Source organism: Monodon monoceros, unplaced genomic scaffold, assembly GCF_005190385.1.
Source record: "Monodon monoceros isolate NGI ecotype Baffin Bay Population unplaced genomic scaffold, NGI_Narwhal_1 Super_Scaffold_3, whole genome shotgun sequence".
NCBI lineage: Eukaryota > Metazoa > Chordata > Mammalia > Artiodactyla > Monodontidae > Monodon > Monodon monoceros.
In genome coordinates, this window is record NW_021703780.1 from 97,573,547 (window position 1) to 97,599,770 (window position 26,224).

The following is a 26,224-nucleotide window of genomic DNA, read 5'->3' on the forward strand; positions in this document are numbered from 1 at the left end:
CTACTGTGATGGTGGATACTTGACATTACGCATTTGTCAAAACCATAGAATGAACAACACAAAGAGTGGATTCTACTGTAAACTGTGCGTTTTAGTTCATCATAATGTATCACTGTTGGTTCATCAGTTTTGTCAACAAGCATACCACACTAATACGAGTGTTAATAATAGGGGAAATGCACGTTAATAATAGGGGAAACTGTGTGTTTCAGGGTTTGCGGGGGAGGGAGAAAGGGAAAAGGGTATATGAGAACTTTGTGGTTTCTGCTCAATGTTTTTTTTTTGTTTTTTTTTCTTTTTTTTTTTGCGGTACGCGGGCCTCTCACCGTTGTGGCCTCTCCCGCTGCGGAGCACAGGCTCCGGACGCGCAGGCCCAGTGCCCATGGCCCACACGCCTAGTCGCTCCGTGGCATGTGGGATCTTCCCGGACCGGGGCACGAACGCGTGCCCCCTGAATCGGCAGACGGACGCCCAACCACTGCGCCACCAGGGAAGCCCTCTGCTCAATTTTTAAGTAAACCTAAAGCTGCTTTTTAAAATAGTCTATTCTTTTTTAAAAATAGCGTTCTTTTAGCCATGAAATGTACTACAAGTATAAAGTTTTTTTAGGAGTTTCATAGTATATCTTTAAAATCACGTGAATTTTTTGCTCTGTTTATTTACACATAAATAACTATTTTCTCATTAAAATTTTCCCTGAAACTTTTCAATAAAATACATGACCCCTAGGGATATGATTCCTGTGTTGAGAAGCCTGACATTGGTTGGCAGGCAGTCACTGAAGTCATATGTTAAAAGTGAAACAAAAATAAACCAGTAAAATGATGAGCAGACAATTTTTCTTGCAACCCAGACGTTTTTTGCATCCTTATTTTCATTTCCCAGTATTCATACAGAAGCATATACACTAACTTTAACTCAGTCAACCTTTACTTTGTCTACAGAAGAACTTTGCAATAGGCATGATGAGAAATAGTTGATGAACCTACTTTTGTGGATATTGCAGTTGAGACAAGAGAGGTGTATTTTGATAGGAAAGTAATATATACTAAGAAAAATGGATAATGAAATAGAAAATAAGCATGCTGAGGAGATGGACAAAGTAAATGGAGTGACGTGGGTTAGGTAGGTTTAGATGAAATTTGTTCAATGGCTGCCCCTGTCATTAGGAGCACACACTTTTTTCTGGATGTCATTGAGACCCCGTATGACCTTTAAGCTATCACCAGTGTAGTGTTTGTACTGTAACACAGATAACTTCAAGTTGTTTGGGTACTTATTCATGTAGATATTCAGACATGTGAACCCAAACCGTGCCTGATGCGTCCTCTTGGAACCACTGAAGCACATTCACAGCCCTAGTCTCCTTATTTGTGTTTTCAAGGCGCTTTGTTTTTCTTATGAAGACCACAGCTGGAATCTTTAACCTCTTGCAAGAGTCAGCCTTTGAGAGCTACATTCTTTAGCTCTCTGCTTGCTGGGAAAAAACAAGAGGCCCATTCCCAGATACCCTTAGGAAAGCCATCCTGCTCTGAAGAGAGCAGGGCTGTTTCTAGGACATTGATGTGGGTATGCCGTACACGTGACACTGTTAGAGGGTCCTCAACTGTGACGTCCAGGTAAGGGGTGACTTCCCTCCATTAGTTCAACAGCCTGGACGGCACTAAGAAGGTGGCTGTGTTCCCTGCTCTCCCCATGATCACCTAGGTGACATCACTTGACCCAAGACTCTTTCTGTTCCCTTTCTGTGGATCTTTACAGGATGGCACCGTCCTCCAGGACTAACATCATAGCTATTCTTTTCTCCATTTCAGAAATTACCATGGTGGACACAGAGATGCCGTTTTGGCCCACCAACTTTGGGATCAGCTCCGTGGATCTTTCTGTGATGGACGACCACTCCCACTCCTTTGACATCAAGCCCTTCACCACCGTTGATTTCTCCAGCATTTCCGCTCCACACTATGAAGACATTCCGTTCCCAAGAGCTGACCCAATGGTTGCGGATTATAAGTATGACCTGAAACTCCAAGAGTACCAAAGTATGCGGTTTATTTCACTTTTCAGACTACTGAGACTAGAGTTGGACTAATATCTCACTCACACTGGGGTAAATGCTCCAGAGACTAAAGCCTATAGTGAAGCCATTTACCATTCATTTATTCACCCATTGATCCATGAAATAGTGGGCATTTATAATTGACCAAAAAGGAAGGTAGTGTGTGAACACGCTATCATCTTTCTCCGCCCCCACCCCCACCCTTCCTGCCTGCTTCCCTTCTCTCTTTCTTTTTTTTCTTCCCTTCTCAGGGACATTTTCCAGCCTGATTACCTTGCCAGGTGCATCTCAGGCTAAGAGTCCATCCCCCCCACACTTTGAATTCTTTTTTCCACTTGTAAGTAGATAAGGAACATTTTGTCACTTTTTATAACTTATCTCTAAATCACTGTTGCATCTTTACTAATTCTGCAGTTTGAACAGCTTCCAGTGAAACCTATTTTTCAGCACAAATTTAAATGTTGACGTTGTAGGCTATTGATAAATCTCCATGCCATTAACGCAATTCACATCAAGCCATCAGACTCGAGAAAAACTAAAGCTGCACTTTTCAAGATTAAATTTCTATGATGCTCTTTCCTTGATTTTTATCTCTTTGCTGATATGCTGTTTTTCCAGAGCCACCGCCATGTAACTGCAGCCATTACTTGACAATAAGTAAGAACTTCCTGTAGTTCTAGTTTTTTTTTTTTAAGATAAATGATATACTTGGTTATATTTATATGTGTGGCTTTCAGTTGGAGCCTGATATGAAAATTTAACAGGCCTGATCCTGACCAACGGAAAGATAGTGCTTGCTTTCCATAGGGCCTCTCTCTATCAGAGATCATTTTACAAACCATCTTTTCTGACTCAGCATTGATGGGAACCTGCTCTCTTATTTTTCATGTACCTTCAAGCTGGGCTTACCATACCTTTTCATGGCAATGTTCCTTCTGTTTCCTTTGCAAGAGTGGTTTTAAAACACTTCTAAAATGCAACACTTAAATTAAAATGTATAATTTAATATTGTCACGAATGCCAAATACAGCACATTATGTAGCAAAGTAACCTTAATGATCTCAAATACCATATGTTGCCTGTTAGAGCTTTAGTATTACGAGGTATTGGACGGTCATAGAACCACAAAGTTAAAAGTTAACCACAAAGTTAACCCCATTTTTTTTCACAGGTGGGGCTAGAGGTGTTGCGACTTGCCTGTGATTACAAAGCCTACTTTTTCCTGTGTATTTTTCACGTTCCATAGTGCATCTAACTTAAATAATAAAATAATGGCACCAAGGTGTACTATAGTGACTTCCCTGTTGCTTGTCGAGCATTGTTTTTCACGTGATAATTACCTGCTCATGTTTTTCTATACACAGGTGCAATCAAAGTGGAGCCTGCATCCCCACCTTACTATTCTGAAAAGACTCAGCTGTACAATAAGCCTCACGAAGAGCCTTCCAACTCCCTCATGGCAATTGAATGCCGTGTCTGTGGGGATAAAGCTTCAGGGTTCCACTATGGAGTTCATGCTTGTGAAGGATGCAAGGTAAAAAAAACATTTTTTCTTTTTTGAAATAATTTGCTGAAAATGTACCTATTATTTCATTTCCTGTTGCAAACAGATGGCAAAGAACTGATATAACATTGTCAAGCTTTTAAATATTTTTGGCAAAACCCATTCTTCAAATGGTATAATACTTGAAAACCTAAGAAAATTGTTCAAAGCAAGGCTACTTTGCCTCACTTCCCTTTTTCCAAATTGGTCCTGTGCAGCACCATCTAATTTGAACCTTGCATTTTGCAGATTTAAAAAAAAAAAAAAAAAGTCACTTGTTCAAGGTATCATGGAAAGACAGTGATGAGCTGACCCAGACCGGTACCCAGATTTCCTGAATATTCTATATTGTTTTTCACTATACCATGGAATATTCTGTACATGTAGGACCCGATAGATAGATAGATAGGTAGGTAGGTAGGTAGGTAGGTAGGTAGGTAGGTAGATAGATAGATAGATAGATAGATAGATGGATAGATAGATGGATAGATAGATAATCTTCATTTGAGCCTTAGAACGGTCCTATAAAGGCAAGCTTATGTATGGCCACTTTACAGGTGTAGAAATCATGAATCAGTGAGACTTGCCCGTGGTCATCCATCAGTGAGTGGCAGAACCAGGACCAGAACATATATCTTATGACTCCTAAACCAGTACTCTGTGCTTTCTTGTTCCAGCATCAGTTTGAGCTATGTGTTAGGAGCAGGCAAAGCGATGTAACTGTTGTGGAAAGGAGGTACTCTTTCTACTCATCTCTTTTCTTTGTGAAAAAGGGTATTTTGGAAAGTTCATTTAGTAATATTCTGCCCAATTATTAAGAAAATGTTAATCTACTCATATTTTATTTTATTTTTATTTTTTTAATTTAATTAATTAATTTGGCTGCGTTGTGTCTTCGTTGCTGTGCGCGGGCTTTCTTTAGTTGTGGTGAGTGGGGGATGCTCTTCGTTGCATTGCGTGGGCTTCTCACTGCGGTGGCTTCTCTTGTTGCGGAGCACAGGGCTCTAGGGGCGCAGACTTCAGTAGTTGTGGCACGCAAACTCAGTAATTGTGGCTCGTGGGCTCTAGAGCGCAGGCTCCGTCGTTGTGGCGCACGGGCTTAGCTGCTCCACGGCATGTGGGATCTTCCTGGACCAGGGCTCGAACCTGTGTCCTCTGCATTGGCAGGCGGATTCTTAACCACTGCGCCACCAGGGAAGTCCCTCTACTCATATTTTAAAATGTAGTTCGTATTTTTAAAGAATTAATTCTAATAGGCTCAATGAATAAAATAGTAATCGAATAGTACTTATTATATACTCCAGGGCTCAGAATAAATTGTTCATAAATACTTACCTTATAAAATAATGCTGCTTATAAAAGGTAAGATCAGATTCAATCGTCAGTAGGGCTTTTTTGTTCAGAATAAAGATATATGACAGCAGTTAGGTAGGTGTTAGAATATCTGGGTTCCTAACTGGACCATGGGCCCAAAAAGGAAGTTAATATTTATTGAATTTCTACTATGCGCCAGATATTGTGCAAGATGCTTTTGCATATTATCATTTTTAAACCATATTCTGTCTAAGTTTTCAGTTCTATAAAATGATGGTGTTGAATTAGATGATCTCTAAAACCTCTTCAGTCCAATAGTTTATTACTCCAAAGGCAATTTAATGAAGTGAAAGAGACAAGCTAGTGGTCACCTGGCCACTTGCCCAAGGTCCCTAACCAATCACATGAGCACTTCAGCCTTCAGACACCTCATGTGTAAAACAGCTTGGTTAGATTAGCTCCCCAAGGGCTTCTTATTCATCTCTAAGTTCTAAAATTCCAAAATGACTCCTTGAAATACTACTGGCAAGAGATGGCTTTCGTTTAAAACATGAAAACCCATTCATTCTGTGATTGAAACCAAACTAAAATATCTGTGATCTTATATGAAATCATTATCTTCCCAAGGAGTAGTAAGAACATGTCATTTTATTGAGTTAGATTTATATAATTTTGAGGAAATAGTGGCTAAATTCTGAGAAATACCCAAAGAAATCATTTACGTTTGGTCATCTTGGTAATTTATGCTGATAAATAAATAAAAGTATGGTTGGCTAAGTTTCCACAGTAAATTATTATTTTTATGGGCTGGTAAAACACTTAGAAAACTAGAAGGCTTAAGCAAATAGTTTCACTGTGATTCTGTTCATCAGATATTTGTAGAGAGGTTTTTTTTTTCTTTCTGAAATTTTTTCTTTAATTTTTAAATTTTATTTTATTTTTTTATACAGTAGGCTCTTATTAGTCATCAGTTTTATACACATCAGTGTGTACATGTCAATCCCAATCGCCCAATTCATCACACCAACAACAACCACCCCCGGGGCTTCCCCCCTTAATGTCCATACGTTTGTTCTCTACATCTGTGTCTCAACTTCTGCCCTGCAAACCGGTTCATCTGTACCATTTTTCTAGGTTCCACCTACATGCGTTAATATACGATCTTTGTTTTTCTCTTTCTGACTTACTTCACTCTGTATGACAGTCTCTAGATCCAGCCACGTCTCAACAAATGACCCAATTTCGTTCCTTTTTATGGCTGAGTAATATTCCACTGTATATATGTACCACATCTACTTTATCCATTCATCTGTCGATGGGCATTTAGGTTGCTTCCATGTCCTGGTTATTGTAAATAGTGCTGCAATGAACATTGGGGTGCATGTGTCTTTTTGAATTATGGTTTTCTCTGGGTATATGCCCAGTAGTGGAATTGCTGGATCATATGGCAATTCTATTTGTAGATTTTTAAGGAACCTCCATACTGTTCTCCATAGTGGCTGTATCAATTGACATTCCCACCAACAGTGCAAGAGGGTTTCTTTTCTCCACACCCTCTCCAGCATTTGTTGTTTGTAGATTTTCTGATGATGCCCATTCTAACTGGTGTGAGGTGATACCTCATTGTAGTTTTGATTTGCATTTCTCTAATAATTAGTGATGTTGAGAAGCTTTTCATGTTCTTCTTGGCCATCTGTATGTCTTCTTTGGAGAAATGTCTATTTAGGTGTTCTGCCCATTTTTGGATTGGGTTGTTTGTTTCTTTAATAGTGAGCTGCATGAGCTGTTTATATATTGGGGAGATTAATCCTTTGTCTGTTGATTTGTTTGCAAATATTTTCTCCTATTCTGAGGGTTGTCTTTTCCGTCTTGTTTATGGTTTCCTTTGCTGTGCAAAAGCTTTTAAGTTTCATTAGGTCCCATTTGTTTATTTTTGGTTTTATTTCCATTACTCTATGAGGTGGGTCAAAAAAGATCTTGCTGTGATTTATGTCAAAGAGTGTTCTTCCTATGTTTTCCTCTAAGAGTTTTATAGTGTCCGGTCTTACATTTAGGTCTTGAATTCATTTTGAGGTTCTTTTTGTGTATGGTGTTAGGGAGTGTTCTGATTTCATTCTTTTACATGTAGCTGTCCAGTTTTCCCAGCACCCCTTATTGAAGAGACTGTCTTTTCTCCATTGTTTATCCTTGCCTCCTTTGTCATAGATTAATTGACCATAGGTGTGTGGGTTTATCTCTGGGCTATCTTGTTCCATTGATTTATGTTTCTGTTTTTGTGCCAGTACCATATTGTCTTGATTACTGTAGCGTTGTAGTATAGTCTGAAGTCAGGGAGTCTGATTCTTCCAGCTGTGTTTTTTTCCCTCAAGACTGCTTTGGCTATTCAGGGTCTTTTGAGTCTCCATACAAATTTTAAGATTTTTTGTTCTAGTTCTGTAAAAAATGCCATTGGTAATTTGATAGGGAATGCATTGAATCTGTAGATTGCTTTGGGTAGTATAGTCATTTTCACAATTTGATTCTGCCAATCCAAGAACGTGGTATATCTCTCCATCTGTTTATGTCATCTTTGATTTCTTTCATCAATGTCTTATAGTTTTCTGAGTACAGGTCTTTTACCTCCTTAGGTAGGTTTATTCCTAGGTATTTTATTCTTTTTGTTGCAGTCGTATAAGGGAGTGTTTCCTTAATTTCTCTTTCATATTTTTCATCATTAGTGTATAGGAATGCAAGAGATTTCTGTGTATTAATTTTGTATCCTGCAACTTTACCAAATTCATTGATTAGCGCTAGTAGTTTTCTGGTGGCATTTTTAGGATTCTCTATGTATAGTATCATGCCATCTGCAAACAGTGACAGTTTTACTTTTTCTTTTCCAATTTGTGTTCCTTTTATTTCTTTTTCTTCTCTGATTGCCATGGCTAGGACTTCCAAAACTATGTTGAATAATAGTGGTGAGAGTGGACATCCTTGTCTTGTTCCTGATCTTAGAGGAAATGCTTTCAGTTTTTCACCATTGAGAATGTTGTTTGCTGTGGGTTTGTCATATATGGCCTTCATTATGTTGAGGTAGGTTCCCTCTTTGCCCACTTTCTGGAGAGTTTTTATCATAACTCTCCAGAGTTATGGAGCAGGCAGGAATGGGTGTCAAAAGCTTTTTCTGCATCTATTGAGATGATCATGTGGTTTTTCTCCTTCAGTGTTAATATGGTGTATCACATTGACTGATTTGCATATATTGAAGAATCCTTGCATCCCTGGGATAAATCCTACTTGATCATGGTGTATGATCCTTTTAATGTGTTGTTGGATTCTGTTTGCTAGTATTTTGTTGAGGATTTTTGCATCTATGTTCACGAGTGATATTGGTCTGTAATTTTCTTTTTTTGTAGTATCTTTGTCTGATTTTGGTATCAGGGTGATGGTGGCCTCATAGAATGAGTTTGGGAGTGTTCCTTCCTCCGCAATTTTTTGGAAGAGCTTGAGAAGGATGGGCAGTAGCTCTTCTCGAAATGTTTGGTAGAATTCACCTGTGAAGCCATCTGGTCCTAGACTTTTGTTTGTTGGAAGATTTTTAATCACAGTTTCAATTTCATTACTTGTGATTTGTCTCTTCATATTTTCTATTTCTTCCTGGTTCAGTCTTGGAAGGTTATACCTTTCTAAGAATTTGTCCATTTCTTCCAGGTTGTCCATTTTATTGGCATAGGGTTGCTTGTAGTATTCTCTTAGGATGCTTTGTATTTCTGTGGTGTCTGTTGTAACTTCTCCTTTTTCATTTCTAATTTTATTGATTTGAGTCCTCTCCCTCTTTTTCTTGATGAGTCTGGCTAATGGTTTATCAATTTTGTTTATCTTCTCAAAGAACCAGCTTTTAGTTTTATTGATCTTTGCTATTGTTTTCTTTGTTTCTATTTCATTTGTTTCTGCTCTGATCTTTATGGTTTCTTTCCTTCTGCTAACTTTGGGTTCTGTTTGTTCTTCTTTCTCTAGTTCCTTCAGGTGTAAGGTTACATTGTTTACTTGAGATTTTTCTTGTTTCTTGAGGTAGGCTTGTATAGCTATAAACTTCCCTCTTAGAACTGCTCTTGCTGCATCCCATAGGTTTCGGATCGTCGTGTTTTCATTGTCATTTGTCTCTAGGTATTTTTTGATTTCCTCTTTGATTTCTTCGGCGAGCTCTTGGTTATTTAGTAACGTATTGTTTAGACTCCATGTGTTTGTGTTTTTTACATTTTTTTCCCTGTAATTCATTTCTAATCTCATAGCGTTGTGGTCAGAAAAGATGCTTGATATGATTTCAGTTTTCTTAAATTTACTGAGGCTTGATTTGTGACCCAAGATGTGATCTATCCTGGAGAATGTTCCGTGCGCACTTGAGAGGTGTAATCTGCTGTTTTTGGATGGAATGTCCTATAAATATCAATTAAATCTACCTGGCCTATTGTGTCATTTAAAGCGTCTGTTTCCTTATTTATTTTCATTTTGGATGATCCGTCCATTGGTGTAAGTGAGGTGTTAAAGTCCCCCACTATTGTTGTGTTACTGTCGATTTCCTCTTTTATAGCTGTTAGCAGTTGCCTTATGTATTGAGGTGCTCCTATATTATAATTGTTATATCTTCTTCTTGGATTGATCCCTTGGTCATTATGTAGTGTCCTTCCTTGTCTCTTGTAACATTCTTTATTTTCAAGTCTATTTTATCTGATATGAGTATTTCTGCTCCAGCTTTCTTTTGATTTCCATTTGCATGGAATACGTTTTTCCATCCCTTCACTTTCAGTCTGTATGTATCCCTAGGTCTGAAGTGGGTCTTTTGTTTTTGTATCCATTCAGCAAGCCTGTGTCTTTTGGTTGGAGCATTTAATCCATTCACGTTTAAGGTAATTATTGATATGTATGTTCCTATGACCATTTTCTTAATTGTTTTGGGTTTGTTTTTGTAGGTCCTTTTCTTCTCTTGTGTTTCCCACTTAGAGAAGTTCCTTTAGCATTTGTCGTAGAGCTGGTTTGGTGGTGCTGAATTCTCTTAGCTTTTGCTTGTCTGTAAAGCTTTTGATTTCTCCATCGAATCTGAATGCGATCCTTGCCGGGTAGAGTAATCTTGGTTGTAGGTTCTTTCCTTTCATCACTTTAAGTATATCATGCCACTCCCTTCTGGCTTGTAGCATTTCTGCTGAGAAATCAGCTGTTAACCTTATGGGAGTTCCCTTGTATTTTATTTGTCGTTTTTCCCTTGCTGCTTTCAATAATTTTTCTTTGTCTTTAATTTTTGCCAATTTTATTACTATGTGTCTCAGCATGTTTCTCCTTAGGTTTATCCTTTATGGGACTCTCTGCGCTTCCTGGACTTGGGTGGCTATTTCCTTTCCCATGTTAGGGAAGTTTTCGACTATAATCTCTTCACATATTTGCTCTGGTCCTTTCTCTCTCTCTTCTCCTTCTGGGACCCCTATAATGCGAATGTTGTTGCGTTTAATGTTGTCCCAGAGGTCTCTTAGGCTATCTTCATTTCTTTTCATTCTTTTTTCTTTATTCTGTTCCGCAGCAGTGAATTCCACCATTCTGTCTTCCAGGTCACTTATCCGTTCTTCTGCCTCATTTATTCCACTATTGATTCCTTCTAGTGTATTTTTCATTTCAGTTATTGTATTGTTCATCTCTGTTTGTTTGTTCTTTAATTCTTCTAGGTCTTTGTTAAACGTATCTTGCATCTTCTTGATCTTTGCCTCCATTCTTTTTCTGAGGTCCTGGATCATCTTTACTATCATTATTCTGAATTCTTTTTCTGGAAGGTTGCCTATCTCCACTTCACTTAGTTGTTTTTCTGGGGTTTTATCTTGTTCCTTCATCTGGTACATAGCCCTCTGCCTTTTCATCTTGTCTTATCTTTCTGTGAATGTGGTTTTTGTTCCACAGGCTGCAGGATTGTCGTTCTTCTTGCTTCTGCCTGTAGAGAGTTTTAACATTTCTGAGAACAGCTAAAAACTGAAAGACAAATATTGTAAGTAGCTAAGTTCTGAGGGCATAAAATCTTAGAAGATAAAAGAAAGCAAAGAAGAAAAGTAGCAAAAAGAAAATAGGGAGGAGAAAACCCAGGTGCCCCCGAGTTACAAACAGAAATGTTCTAAGGCAAAAATGGAGAATGAACACTTAAGACCTGACGAATCTAGGGGAGTCCTTCACGTACCAGATATAAACAAATAAAGAAAAGCAGTAGAAAAAAGTTAACAGTATAGTATAGTAACCTGCAGTAACTTGGAAACCATCCAAAATATGGATTACAGACTTCCTAGACTAAAATGCAAGGAAGGTTATGCTATCCTTGGAAGGGAAAATAGACATCTGGTCATTTTAAAGACAAGAACAAGAAAAACGTTAGAGGAATAATGTAATTTGGCTTCTCCAAATATAAGTCATCAGTTCTCAAATTGTGATCTGGGAATGGGGTCCCTGAGACCCTTTTGAGACACCCATGAGGCTGACGCTATTTTCATAATAATAATAAGTTGTTATTTACCTTTTTCATTCTCATTCTCTCAGGAGTGTAAGTGGAGTGTTCCAGAAACTACATGACATGGAATGTTACCATAGTTCTGATGCCTGATGGAATGTGGCCTGTGTGTTCTTGTACATAGTAATTTCTCAGGCTTTATTTCTAGTCTGATCAATGCTAATAGGTATAGCCCACCTAAACAAAAGCTCTTTGGAAACCTCAACAATTTGTACAAGAGTAAAGGAGTGTGGGCTTTCCTGGTGGCGCAGTGGTTGAGAGTCCGCCTGCCGATGCAGGGGACGCGGGTTCGTGCCCCGGTCCGGGAGGATCCCACATGCTGCGGAGCGGCTGGGCCCGTGAGCCATGGCTGCTGAGCCTGCGCTTCCGGAGCCTGTGCTCCGCAACGGGAGAGGCCACAGCAGTGAGAGGCCCGTGTACCGCAAAAAAAAAAAAAAAAAAAAATAGAGTAAAGGGGTGTATGGAGACCAAAAAGTTTGAGAACCGCTGTTACAAGGAATGAAGCTGAAGACATACTGACTCATTCTTTGCTACTATGGAGTTAAACAGGATTGCTGCCACGCTCTGAATGCAGCTAAATTAGACCAGTGGCTGTCGGTAATCAAAGATATCACCTTAGTTCATCAACAGTACTCAGTGAAAGTGAAATTAACACATGTGTTAGACTCACCTGTATGTATTTTCTGAAAGGTGGTTTGGCAATTTAACATTTGTCATTTCAGTAGAATGTGGGATATACCCATAATTAAAATACAGTTGACCACAAACCTGAAAACTAATTTATGGATTGCAAAAAATAGTTATAATCCTTAAGATAACTGTCAGTAGGTCTTTTTAAACAGCTTTACAGTGCCAGTGGAACAGGTTTATGTTGGTGATCCTTGCCAAAATTCAGATAGGAGTAAAAAGATTGGGTTTGGATTACAGGGAAACAGTGATGGAGTATTTGGTTGTTAACATTACAGATTTAGGCAATGTATAACCTTTAGCTACTGAAAGACTAATAAGTTCTACAGCTTTCACGGCTGGCATTTATTGCTTACAATTTGGACACTTATTTTTTTCTCTAGTCGGTTTTCATCATATTTTTATGCCTTTAGTGAAAGATCATTTTAGAACCATAGACTTAGCTAAAGGTATAAGGAAGCACAATCTACCATACAATACAGTATAATCTGTTTTTGTTTTTTGGGGTTTTTTTTGCAGTACACGGGCCTCTCACTGCTGTGACCTCTCCCGCTGCGGAGCACAGGCTCCGGACGCGCAGGCTCAGCGGCCATGGCTCACGGGCCCAGCCGCTCCGCGGCATGTGGGATCCTCCCGGACCAGGGCACGAACCCATGTCCCCCACATCGGCAGGCGGACTCTCAACCACTGCGCCACTGGGGAAGCCCTGTTTTTGTATTTCTATGTATTTTTTGTATCCTACCTCAGAAGGAGTTTTTAGTATATTCCCATGTGCCAGTGGCAGCTCGTTGATTCAGCCCCTGTGGGCCACATACCATTTCATGATAAAGCTGAATGCAGGTCCAACACAGGGCGTTTAATCTGATTGTAAACTTAACAATACCGCTCTTAGGTCTCATTGCACCTGAAGTTTTGTTACTTGTAAAACAATGAAGGATAGGTTGGAGAAATTTTTTTTAAAGCAGAAAAAACAAAAAACAGGCATTACGTTCTCACAAGCAAATATGAAGACTTTATAATAAAAATATACACAAAACCATTTTCTGAAATGGTGACTGATGCATCTCCATCACACCAGTTCACAGACTTCGTGATAATCAGAACTGTGAGCTGTTGGAATTGCACATCATTTTATGGACGCTGACACAATAAAAAAGAGTGTTGTTAGAGAGAGTGTTTCTTTATTGGCAATATGAAGAAAATTTTGAGAAGCCTGCTTCATTCTTCAAGTCAAGAAATAATTTTACAGAAGAAACACTGAGAGCCTTGTATCTTCCTCTCTAGATTTCTTGAAAGAGTCAAACTGCAAGAAAATGGTTGGTTATCATGAACTTAGTCTTAAAAGAAAAGTAAAAGTAAATTCCAAGCTTGTGCTGGAGTCTGTACATATTTAGTTCAAGATTTTAGGTGCATAGTCAGTACGTAAATGATATACAGAATGATTATCCTTCAACATTGGAATCATTATGAAAAGAATGTGATACACTTTGAAAGACATCATAGGAGTCAAAACAAAAAATTACATTACAAGGGTTAAACTTGAAAAACATAGTTCTCTTATTAAAAAGCCTTCCTCTCCAACCATGCCGAATAGGTGAGTACTCTGGGACCTGTCAGCTAGCCAAGCAGCATTTTCAACCACTAATATTAGGTTTTAACAGTGAACATCAGAGAAGCAGTCAAGGATATCATAAAAAATATATGGTCACAATGGCAAAAATCAAAACAAAAATTTCTCACCAGTATTTATCAGTGACAACAGTTCTATACTTTAGCCTTGTGTGAATCATTGGGGGGAAAATGGCTTTCAAATATTCGAACCTTCTTATAACCCTTTGAGAATTAAAGAGGCTTAACTTTCCAGCATACCCTACACAGGACATACTGTCTGAGATATTAGTGATCTCACAAGAGGTAGGGAAAACTCTCCAAAACATTAATAGCAAAACAAACAAACAAAAAAATCCTAGGTCTTGAGATGTAGCTGCAGGCATACTTGGAGGGGCAGGGCAGAGTTTCCTCATGATAGATGCCCATAGGAGTACTGAGGTGCAGCACTGCCCTACAGGTAGATGCCTATGTCAGTATTCTGAGCTGTCAGTGAGGAGCAGCTGAGTCTGGGGCTTCTGAGTTGAGCCACAATTCTCAAGAGAGTCTGAAATAGTCATAAGCCAGTGTCACTCCTGGCTTTCAACAGAAGGATCTTTAAATTCTCTTTGGAGGAAGGAATTCCCAATTTAGACCCTGTAGGATTCTCACAGTTGAAGGTCAAGAAATGAGTTCAAAATAAAATGTCAGCAAACACTTAAGTATGCAATCAACTTGATGACATTCACCAGAAGTAAACAAATAAACAAAAAAGCAGACTTAGGCCTCTCCGCCCCTACCAAGGAAAGCAGATATTGGAATTGCCTGGTACAGAATGTACAACAGCTGTGTACGAACTGTTCAAAGATAGAGGGCAGAATCCTAGCGATGAATGAGCAGTAATAGACTGTCTGACCAACAGCTCTGAAAACAGGTGAAACTTCTAAAAGTGAAAAATACAATCATTGAAATAAAAATTCAATACAAGGGTTAAATAACACACTGGAAACAGGAGAAGAAAGGATTACTGAACTGAAAGATATATGCAAAGAAATTACTAAGAATGAGACCAACAGTGTCTTAAAGAATATGTCCTACCCAGAATCTGCTAGAATTTGAAGCCTCTTTTAGTTCTTTAAGTATGCATAGGATCTTTGAACATTAAAAATACGTCTTCTTTAGCGATGAATAGTAATGTACAGAACTCTTCTTACGGATGAACTTCGGTGAGAAAAGTTTGCTTTTACTTACTTTGGCCATTGTCATTACATATTTTTTGTCATCTTATTTGGCTGTTCTGATGTTTACCTTCGTGATGAACATTAATGAGTAATTAATGGTAAGAAGATGAAAAATAGAAAAGAGAAGTTGGGAAATATTGAAGGATTGAAAAGAAATCCTAACATTTAACTAATTGGAGTACCAGAGCTGATGAACAAGTGGAACCATGATGCAGAAACCATGTGCAAGAAGATAAATGAAAGAAATCCATGGCTAGACGCACTGCAGTAAAACTGCAGAATATGAAAAACACAGAGGATATATAAATGCAACCAAAGTCAATTGACAACAGACATCTCAACAGAAACAATGAAAGCACAGGGACAATGGAATTCAGAGTGTTAAGAGGAAAAACTGAGTACCCTGTGATCTTTCAAGAATGAAAGCAAAATGAAAAGGTTTACAAGTTAAACAAAAAAAAAGACTGAAATAGTAAACTTCAAGGATCGTAAGTCATAGAGAGGGGAATATATTTGCATTACCTGTATATAGTATGATACTACTTAATAAAGCCCCCAAACTAGCATACCTAAGCAATGTATTATTTAGTTTTATAGATTGTGTGATAAAACTATATTTTCTTAAAGGTCAAGGAAACGATAAACTCAAAATTGGGGATAATGATTATATTGTCAAGAGGCCACAGAGGCAGGAGTTAGATAAGGGAAGAACTCATAAGTGCATGCAAGTGGCTGGTTATGATTTTAAATCTTGGGTTGAACAATGGGCTCATGTGTGATAATTATCTTATTATGTTTTATAGTTACATGTATTTCCTACATGTTTGTAACTATTACCTCTAATAAGATAGCAACAAAAACTGAAAGGAAAGGAGTGTGCCAGTGGCCTTGTAATATCTCAGTCATAGTTTAGAATCACAAAATATCAGAGATGGCCTAGAAAGGAAGTTAAATTACACACATATTTACTCAACATATTTTAATGTAGCACTGTTGTTGGCGTTTGGGTTACATCTAGGGGCATAAGAGACCATCCCTTCTCCCAGGGAGCTCACAATTTTAGTTGGACAGTAGGGGAAGAGCAGAAAATAAACATAAATATAATAAGTAAATTATATGGTATGTTAGGAAGTCATAAAGGCTATTGGGAAAAAAGAAGAACAGAGTAAAGGAGAACAAGAACTGCCAAGGAGAGTTGGGGACAGGGACAGGCCACAGTATGAAATAAGATAGATAAGCCTCGCTGAGAAGTCGAGGTGTTAGCACAACTTGAAGGCAGTGAGGGAAACAGGCAATTGTGTATTTAGAGCAAGAGCTTTTCTTCATGAGAGAAAGAAGTTGAGAGTGACTTCAAGGTTGGAGTTGTATCAGCTGAGATAGAGAGAGCTGCAGTGAAATAAGCTTGCAGGGTATGATTAGGACTTCACAGTTGGACCTGCTGGGTTAGAGATGGTGTTAGATTTCCAAGTGAAGATGTCAAGTAAGCAGCTGAACATACTTGTCTAGAGTTCAAGGTAGAAATCTGGAGAAAGTCCAAATGCATGTCAGTGGTAGAGTCAGTCCTAATTCATTGCTTTTTGTGTCAAACAGGGCCAGATAAATTTGAAAGAATTAAGAAGTGAGTTTCATGAAGATGAGCACAATAGAAATGAGTAGGAATATTCTGAACAATAACAAAAAAAATGGAGTAAGAAAATGTTTCTCATTAGAGTTTTTTTTCTGGTCTTTCAAAAATATGTAAATGTAATAGAATTCAGTTAGCCTCAAATGGACATATTTGCTATTTTGAGATAGCTGTCAATTTTCTGAGGATTTATGTATTACTTCTCATGTTATTTTCTGTTATCTCTTCTTGTTTGTAGGCTACAACGATTATGGAGCACTCTTTCAAATGCATAAATAAATGAAACCAATTCTGTAGGAAATTATGCAACATAGAGAATTCCAAAAAATTATCCACATGTGGATTTTTATTGGCCCTGCTCATGTTTTAGAATGAAATGACTATAACTTTGCCAAACTGCTTAGCACAATTATAAGGCTGGGGCATGCTGTTGGAATGATTTACAGAGAGACTGAACTGATTACATGGTGTTTTATTTGCATTACATTAAATCCAGAGCACTTCTTAGAGCTTGCTGAAATCCAGATGTAGAGCCAAGATGCATTCAATGACATCAGTGGGTTGTGGTCACTGTCTAAGAGCTAAAAAAAGGATCCTGGAGATCCTCTGGTTCTTTATATTATAGCAGAGAAAACTGGGAGAGACTAAGTGATTTATCTAAAGTCACCAGTGACAGAATGTGTCAAGAACCTACCTTAGCCTCTGATACCCAGGCTAGTGTACCTTTAGCCATTGTCACAAACACTCAAAATTTGCTTCCTTTTTTTCCATATCCCTCTGCAGGGTTTCTTCCGGAGGACAATCAGATTGAAGCTTATTTATGATAGGTGTGATCTTAACTGTCGGATCCACAAAAAAAGTAGAAATAAATGTCAGTACTGTCGTTTTCAGAAGTGCCTTGCTGTGGGGATGTCTCATAATGGTAAGTGAACCCTTAGTGCCACATACTTTACTATTCTCATTATGGCTGCCAGATCAGTAGACGTGAGGGCCGTTGCTGAAAACGTGTGCAGTTTTTCCACCGATTGCCAGATTTCAGAATACTGCATGCTGATAAAACGTTTCTCAATTAGGTCAGAATTTTTCAGCTTTAAATGTGAATCCTTCTCTCTTATAGTTGAGCATCTGCCATGATGGGAGAAAAGACTGGGAAATCTGGGAGATAATGGAAATAACTGTAGTATTCTGAAACAAATGTAATGATAGTTGCGGTTAAATTTTTGTGTTGCTTTAATAGTATTAAAAACAGATTATACTTTACTTATATATATCAGTAGTTTCTACTTTATTTTTTTACAATTTTGGGGGGTAGAGTTGATCTACAAATTTGTGTTAGCTTCAGGTAGACAGCAAAGTGAATCAGTTATACATGTACATATATCCACTCTTTTTTTTTTTTTTTTTTAGATTCTTTTCCCATATAGGCCGTTACAGAGTATTGAGTAGAGTTCCCTGTGCTATACAGCAGGTTCTTATTAGTTATCTATTTTATATATAGTAGTTTCTACTTTTAATGTAAGAAAATTCTGATTTCTGGATACGGAACTTAAGTGGTATATCAGAATTTAGATATATGTCCTTTTTTCTCTTTACTATGCAGAAACGAGTAGAACACTCTTCTTGACCTTATGCAGCATACAATTTGTGGATTAAGCAAATATTTTAAAGTTTCACAAAACTTCGGTATCCATAGTAACGTAAGAGAGTAAAACTTTCTACTTTTTAAACCTGTATCTAAAGTCAGGCTTATGATTTGGGATGTCGACTTGAGGGAAGGACTGTAGAAGACCCATGTTTTCACGAACTGTAGCACTAACTCAGTAACATCATGGAAGACAGCGCTGTTTGAAGAAATAGTTCTTAATTTGGCTCTCGTTGGTTGGCTCACAAAAAGTAATTTTGATGTAATTTGGTAATATTATGTTTGTCAAGAATTAGTCAGTTCTTTCCAAAATAATTATGGGTTCAAGAGATATAAAATGCCAAAGTAATCACATTAAATCCAAAGTCTCATGTCATCATATACCCTGTTTTTTTTGGGTTTTTCTTTTTCTTTTACCTTTTCCTCTCTCAAAACTAACCTGGTAAGAAGATATAATATTTGAAGTCAGTCTTCGTCTATAAGGACTCGTTCCATCATGCAGATGTTTGGTTTTCATAGCAGAAATCAAGATATTTGGGAATCACTAATTGAACTGATCTACCCTTTAAAAATAGTTTTAAAAATTATATTTGTATCATAATATGGGGTCATTTCCTCTAAAGGCAAGAATGTATTTTGAATAGATCCATCAGCTATACTAGACAGGATGGAAATTTGGTCCAACTTTCCTCAACAGTTGATTATATCTGCTGTGTATACAACTGCAGTCATTAATTGCAAGATAATTTGCTGGTTTAATTCCATCAGTTTCCTTTTTATTTCAGACTTCATAAAACATAAGGGTTTTTACCAATTTTCAATTCAAGGGTTATATTTTAGGTGATGCAATCAAGTTGCAATAAACTTTTTTTTTTTTTTTTTGGGCTGCGTTGGGTCTTCGTTGATGCACGCAGGCTTTCTCTAGTCGTGGCGAGCAGGGGGCTACTCTTTGTTGTGGTGCACAGACTTCTCATTGCGGTGGCTTCTCCCGTTGCAGAGCACAGGCTCTAGGCACGTGGTTTCAGTAGTTGTGGCATGCGGGCTCAGTAGTTGTGGCTCACAGGTTCTAGAGCACAGGCTCAGTAGTTGTGGCGCACAGGCTTAGTTGCTCCGCGGCATGTGGGATCTTCCTGGACCAAGGCTCAAACCCGTGTCCCTTGCATTGGCAGGCAGATTCTTAAGCACTGTGCCCCCAGGGAAGCCCTCAATAAACTTATTTTATCTTTATGAAGGAATCCTTGACCTTAAGGTCATTATTACTAAGACTGCCTAGGAAAGGAGACCAGTTTTGCTTTTAATGCTATTTATTTTTTTGTCCTTTAAAAATTGTCACTTTTCATATTGAAGAAAAATATATTTCCTAGTGCTTGCACACATTCACATAAAATATATCTCCTATTTCTTATTATTTATAAGCAAATAATATTTAAAGTCCAACCTATATAGTATTGATGGTATAATTTTATCTTTTCAGAAAAGTCAAAGAAAGCTATCATGAACTTGATAATAAGGTCATCTTTTGACTTGTTATGACAATTAGCTTACTCTATTCAGAGAGAGGAGCAGTCTTGGTAGAGTGTTTGGTTAGTTCATGCACAGGCAAAAAGAAAGAAAGAAAGGTTGGGGGCAGGGAGAGAGAGAGAGAGAGAGAGAGAGGGAGAGAGAGGGAGGGAGAGAGAGAGAGAAAAAGAAAGAAAGAAAGAAAGAAATTAAATGTCATAGCATCAAACACATGCAGTTCAGCATTTACAGGATTGCAAACATGACTAAGAAAATCCCTTTTCATTGGTTTTGATGGGAACGGGTTACACAGAAAAGAAAACATCCATTTGATCTATACACATGAAGGGGACCTCAACAAGTAGGTTTTGATTAGTTTTGTCTATTATCCTGATGAAGGAAACATTTCCAAATACAAAGTTTTCTAGGATATTGTAGTAACTACTTAAAATTCCTTGCTCTGGCCATTGTGAGGCCAACAGTAATGAGGTTTCCGTTCTTATAGAAAGTCTTTTTCTTAGTGGTTTGTGTGAATGGACCTCAATGTAATAACTGACCAACTTATCAAAAGAGGTTTCTAGGGTTATACCCAGATCAGCTTTTTTTTTCTTTTAATACTTTTTCTGGTATTTTCTTTTTTTTAATTTATTTTTATTTTATTTTATATTAATATTTTATATAAATATTTATTTTATTTTTGGCTGTATTGGGTGTTCCATTGCTGTGCGCGGGCTTTCTCTAGTTGCAGCGAGCAGGGGCTACTCTTCATTGCCGTGCACGGACTTCTCATTGCAGTGGCTTCTCTTGTTGCAGAGCACGGGCTCTAGGAGAGCAGGCTCAGTAGTTGTGGCGCGCGGGCTTCATTCAGTAGTTGTGGCTCGCAGGCTCTAGGAGCGCGGGCTTCAGTAGTTGTGGCGCACGGGCTTAGCTGCCCCGCGGCATGTGGGATCTTCCCAGTCCTTGACTCTAACCTGTGTCCCCTGCATTGGCAGGTGGGTTCTTAACCAGTGTGCCACGAGGGAAGCCCCCAAGATCAGCTCCTTGCTATTCACAGTACACACGAGAAGAAATAAACATTCCCCCAAAGTGAATTCTCTCCATTCTGTGTTACTTTTCCTTCTCCTCTTTGGTCTCTCTGTTCAGTCCCTTCAGTGCATTTAGCTTCCCGGTTAGCCATCTGCTCCCACCTTTGAAGGAGACTTTGAAGTCACCTTCAAGGATCCCTAGGGACTCTGGGAACTATTGTTGGAAAATCACTAAAATCAATGATTGCGGGCTTCCCTGGTGGCACAGTGGTTAAGAACCCGCCTGCCAATGATGCAGGTGACACAGGTTCGAGCCCTGGTCCAGGAAGATCCCATATGCCGCAGAGCAGCGAATCCCGTGCACCACAACTACTGAGCCTGCGCTCTAGAGCCTATGAGCCACAGCTACTGAGCCTGTGTGCCACAACTACTGAAGCCCACGCACCTAGAGCCCTTGCTCCACAACAAGAGAAGCCACCGCAATGAGAAGCCTATGCACCACAACGAAGAGTAGCCCCCACTCGCCACAACTAGAGAAAGCCCGGGCACAGCAGCAAAGACCCAGTGCAACCAAAAATAAAAAATAATAAATTAATTTTTTAAAAATCAGTGATTGCTAAGTCCTTTCAACTTTGAAAATTCTGTGATTCTATGTAAATCAAACAACCTACCTCACTTTTCAGCCAGCTAGTCCATGTCTTACAGACAGTGCCACAGTCTTCCAAATATCTAGATATCTGTCATTTACCTGAATTTAAAAGTTTCCACCTATATGTTTTTCATATGCCTGAATCAGGTCTCCCATATGTTCTGATCAATTCCTCAGCAATTTAAGTCAGTATGTTTGATGATCTCATAACGATGTAACCCCAGAGTACAAATCCAGGGCAGTCTGGGGTAGGGAAAGTATAAATGGTATATTTGATTAATGGTTCATGGTATATGGTTCCATCTTCAGATGGAACTTTCATTTTGACTGTGACATGTAGTCTAAACATCGTAGAAGGACATGATTTCAGAATTCTTCCATTTGGATACATAGTTGTTTCTCAAATATCCAGCATTAGGTAGAAGAAGCACCCAGGTGTTGGATTGATACGTTTTGGGAAGAAAGTTTTTGTTTTTCTATAATGATCAAGATAAACGAAGTTCCACTTATTTTGGTATTTAACAATCCATCATTTCTAGACCATGGTTCAATCCTGCTGACGGCTCCGAAGTCTTCCTGCGTTGTCCCGAACACAATCAGCTCAATGCCCTGTCTAGACACCACCTATAGAGGAAAGCTCTAAGCCAAAGGAAAGCAGAAATAAAGAACCAAATTCCTAAGTGATCATTGTATCAGCTACTACTTGTTTTACACTTTGAAATAGTGATGCTGGTATCTGTAGAATCTTAATAAAAATACTCTTGTATATTAATGTTGCTTCTTCAGTCAAATGGATACTCATACACATTTTTATAGTTTTTCAAAGTACAATTTGTGTTTTGAAGTCCTACTGTCAAGATCCCTGACATTAATCATATTTTTTAAATGTGTCCTCTTTATTTTTAATAGGATAATTTAGTCATTAAGAATTTTTTTTTTTTTTTTTACGTTATGTGGGCCTCTCACTGTTGTTGCCTCTCCCGTTGTGGAGCACAGGCTCCAGACGCGCAGGCTTAGTGGCCATGGCTCACGGGCCCAGCCGCTCCACGCGGCATGTGGGATCTTCCCGGACCAGGGTATGAACCCGTGTCCCCTGCATCGGCAGGCAGACTCTTAACCACTGCACCACCAGAGAAGCCCAGTCGTTAAGAATTTTGACTAGAGAATATTTAATATTCAAGAGCTGCTTTTCGTGTGAACTAAATAATAAAATAATAAGTTTAGGCTGTGCATTTTTTAAAAAATCTGAAGCAAAGAAGAGTTGACTTATATTACTTATGAGTCATTCAGCTAGGTTTCCTCATACCATTCAGTTTGGACAAAAATAATTTTATAAATATAAAAAGTTAGTGAAACCTTAGCTTTACTGATTAGGATATCCTATTATATAAATGATGGATTTTTTTCTTTTATTGAAAAAAAAGCGACATCTTTCAAAATAATTTTTTAGCAGCTTCATAAAATGCTAGCAAAATGGTTTCACAGATTTTTGTGGCATTTAGCATTTATAAGGTAGTCCTCTCCTTCCTTGTAAACAGAAGCACTATGTATGTTGCAAAAAGAGAAAAGCCTGAATGGCAAATAAATTTAAACTGCAACATGTTACTTTTTGTTCCTTTCATCTTCTTTGTGGTGTGAGGAAAAATTACCCAAATGTTACCTTTCAGAAAATATAACAAAGTAAAAAGTCCTAAAGGAGCTGTGGTACTTATACCTGCAGGGTATTCATTACTGCCCATAATCTAGCCTTCACCTCCTTTTCCCTCTGCTGCCCTTTCCACTTACATTTCAGACAAACTGCATACTTTGCTGTTCCTGCAAAGTGCCCTGTGGTAGAATGCCTCTGGGGCTCTGCGTCTTGTGTCCTTCCGTCCCCTGTCAAAATCCTATGTGGTGCTGAAGGCCCAGTTCAAAAGCCTTCTTTTCCATCCGACTTCTAATTCCCTATTCTTCCTCTTCTGTGTGTTTCTTACCTTTCCTGTAGCATCACATTCTTATAAAGCGAGGGAGTGATCAGACCTGTATTACCAAAAACCAAACTACTGACAGCTCAAAAGGAGAAGTTAGAGAGGGAAAAATCGGGGACAACCATCAGGAGACCAGTGCAATATTGTGATCTAAAACATTGGGAACGGTGAGACGAAATGGCATTGAGAGAAATCTCTCAGCGGTGACCAATGAATACAAGTGTCCGAGGAGAGAGGGGTTGTCAGAGATTATTTGAGTTGTCTAGTTTGGGTGATAGAGTGAATTAATCAAGAAAGGAACACAGTAAGAGGAGACAGTTTGGAGGGGAAAATGAAAAGTTTGATTTTATGTTGCATTTGAGGTATTTGTGGAATATCCAGCATCCATGTGCAAAGGAACATAGTAAGAAGTGAATAATAAGGGTCCAAATCTCAGGGAAGAGAGGGCAGGAGTCATTAGCACGTTTTCTGAGTTAGAGAGAAGATCAAACTAGGAATAGCAGAATATAAGTGAAGGAAGAGGCACCGTCAAAGACGTCTGGAATATAGCAGGCAGAAAGATAGGAGAGCCAGAAAAGCACAAACCAGTGTGAGAAAAATTTGAAATAAGAGGGTGGAGAAGGTCAACAGTATTAACGGCTGGGAGGAAGCTGGGAAGCTCAAGCAGAATGAGCTCTTAGAAGAGGCCCCTAGATCTGACTGTGAGGAAAGCTTTGGATCCTTTTTTTTTTTTTTTTTTTTTTTTGTGACTCCGGACGCGCAGGCTCAGTGGCCATGGCTTATGGGCCCAACCACTCTGCGGCATGTGGGATCTTCCCGGACCAGGGCGCGAATCCGTGTTCCCTGCATTGGCAGGCGGACTCCCAACCACTGCGCCACCAGGGAAGCCCCTGGATCCTTTTAAGAGCGAAGTTTTGGTGAATTTAAATGAGGAAAACTAGATTGCAGTGGGTTGGGAAGTAAATAGTAAGACAGAAAGGGGAAGACGACTCTTTCAATAAGTCCAGTGGTGGAGGAAAGAGCATGAGGGGGAGATCATGCCAGGGTCAGAAGCTTAAACTCGGCTTAGGTGGAAAGGAAGGAGCTCGTAAAGAGCGGTACATGAGAGAGAGAATAATCCGTGTATATTTAGGCTCCTTTATATCTGGGATCTCCTAGACGCATCCCTTTCATCCTTGTGTCTCCCAGTCCAGTCTGTCAAGCCAGTGTCTTCCATCAAACAGGTGTTCAGTGAATGAATTAAATGTTGTCAAGTAAGACTTCAGGGTCAGGAGATGAGGCTGTTGTGTCTTGCTCATCTCGACCTTGGAAAGAAACCTAGGCAAGTGTTTAAATATTCTTTACACATAGTTTGAAAAATGTTACCCCAACTTAAAAATTACTTAATAATGGTGATAAGGCTGCTCCTTGTTTTACTTTAAAGGAGCTGGAAAATAAAGTGATAGTTATTAGGTTGCCAAATCCTGCAAAACCTCTAAATGCGTACATTTTTTTTTTCCTCAAGAAAGAGAGGTGGAAAAACATAAGTTATTGGCAATAGTCATATGAAAAGCAATAGTGTTGTATAAGTCTCGTTTACAGGCTGCAGCTGTTACAAAATCAACATGTTAAAAGTGGAAAACTGACCATGAGACGAAGCCTTACTCATTGTCAAAAGCCTGATATGACTGCAAGTTCACCCCTTAGATGTTAAAGGACAAAAACATTTTTAATAAGACTCAACTTAATTCATTCGCCCCCCCATGTTCATTACAGCATTATTTACAATAGCCAAGAAATGGAAACAACCTAAGTGTCCATTGATGAACGAAAGGATAAAAGAAGTTGTGATGTATATATATATACAATAACGCAGTCATTCATCCTGCCGTTTCTCTTCCTCTGTAGCCATCAGGTTTGGGCGGATGCCACAGGCCGAGAAGGAGAAGCTGTTGGCGGAGATCTCCAGTGATATCGACCAGCTGAACCCAGAGTCTGCTGATCTCCGGGCCCTGGCAAAACATTTGTATGACTCGTACATAAAGTCCTTCCCGCTGACGAAAGCAAAGGCGAGGGCGATCTTGACAGGAAAGACAACAGACAAATCAGTTAGTTCTCTTCTACTGTCTTCATTTGGGGTGGCTGGGTTTGTTGTTGTTGTTTTCCCTTTGAGTAAATGACTTACCATGTTACACAGAGACACACACACACATGCGGAGTACCACTCAGCTGTTGGCTGGTACCTACCACAGGCTGAGTCTGAAACAGAGGAAAGGAAGTGTTTTCAGATAGGGTAAGTAAACATTTTGAAAAGGGAAAAACTCCTTCAAGTTCTCCTAATAAAATTTTTGAGAATAGTGTAAAAAGGTACAGGTCATCTTAACTTGAACAAATGAACTCTGACCTCCCTCATCCCACCACACTCTTTCAGGATCCATGTCTTTTCTTGGCATCAAAATAACTGGCCACATCTATATGCCTTCAAACAGCTCTGCTTTTCTCTGGGAAGGGCCTGACCTAGGTCTGGAAAAGGTAGTTAATCCCATTATTGTATCATTCGGAACTACTCAAATTACCTCTTAGAAGTTCTCCCTGGGGTATAAAAATACATTTCAGATATTACATCACTTTTCTTTCCTTGCAGCACTGTCCTGATTATTCCTGGGAACTGGAAGCTCTGTCCTTTTATTGTGTGTATGAATTTTATCTTCTTGGAGGCTCTGAGCAGCCAGGCCTACCCCAGTGCATTCTCAGACATCTGCAGGCACATTGATGACCACTGTTTAGGAAACCCAGAGTGGGTTATAATGGTGATTGAGTCACGTTTTCCAAGAAGCAAAATTCTTCCCTGATAGGAAACTGAGAAAGCAACTTGAAATTATGTTAAAACAAA

General features: G+C 38.8%; 1 protein-coding gene across 12 annotated transcripts in view; it reads left to right on the forward strand.

The window, feature by feature from the left end:
- Positions 1–26,224, forward strand: part of LOC114907025 (peroxisome proliferator-activated receptor gamma) — a 215,479-nt gene that overhangs the window by 76,887 nt on the left and 112,368 nt on the right. For 11 of the 12 annotated variants that reach the window (XR_003796610.1, XR_003796608.1, XR_003796609.1 and 8 more), the window contains exons 3-6: positions 1,815–2,042; positions 3,424–3,593; positions 17,353–17,491; positions 25,240–25,439. Coding sequence is in view for 6 of the 12 variants with exons in the window: in XM_029242124.1 (XP_029097957.1) it covers positions 1,823–2,042; positions 3,424–3,593; positions 17,353–17,491; positions 25,240–25,439 (729 nt within the window). In the remaining 6 variants the exon portion in view is untranslated. Of the gene's footprint in view, positions 1–1,814; positions 2,043–3,423; positions 3,594–17,352; positions 17,492–25,239; positions 25,440–26,224 lie in introns of those variants that run through there. The other variant, XM_029242130.1, reaches the window with a different exon arrangement.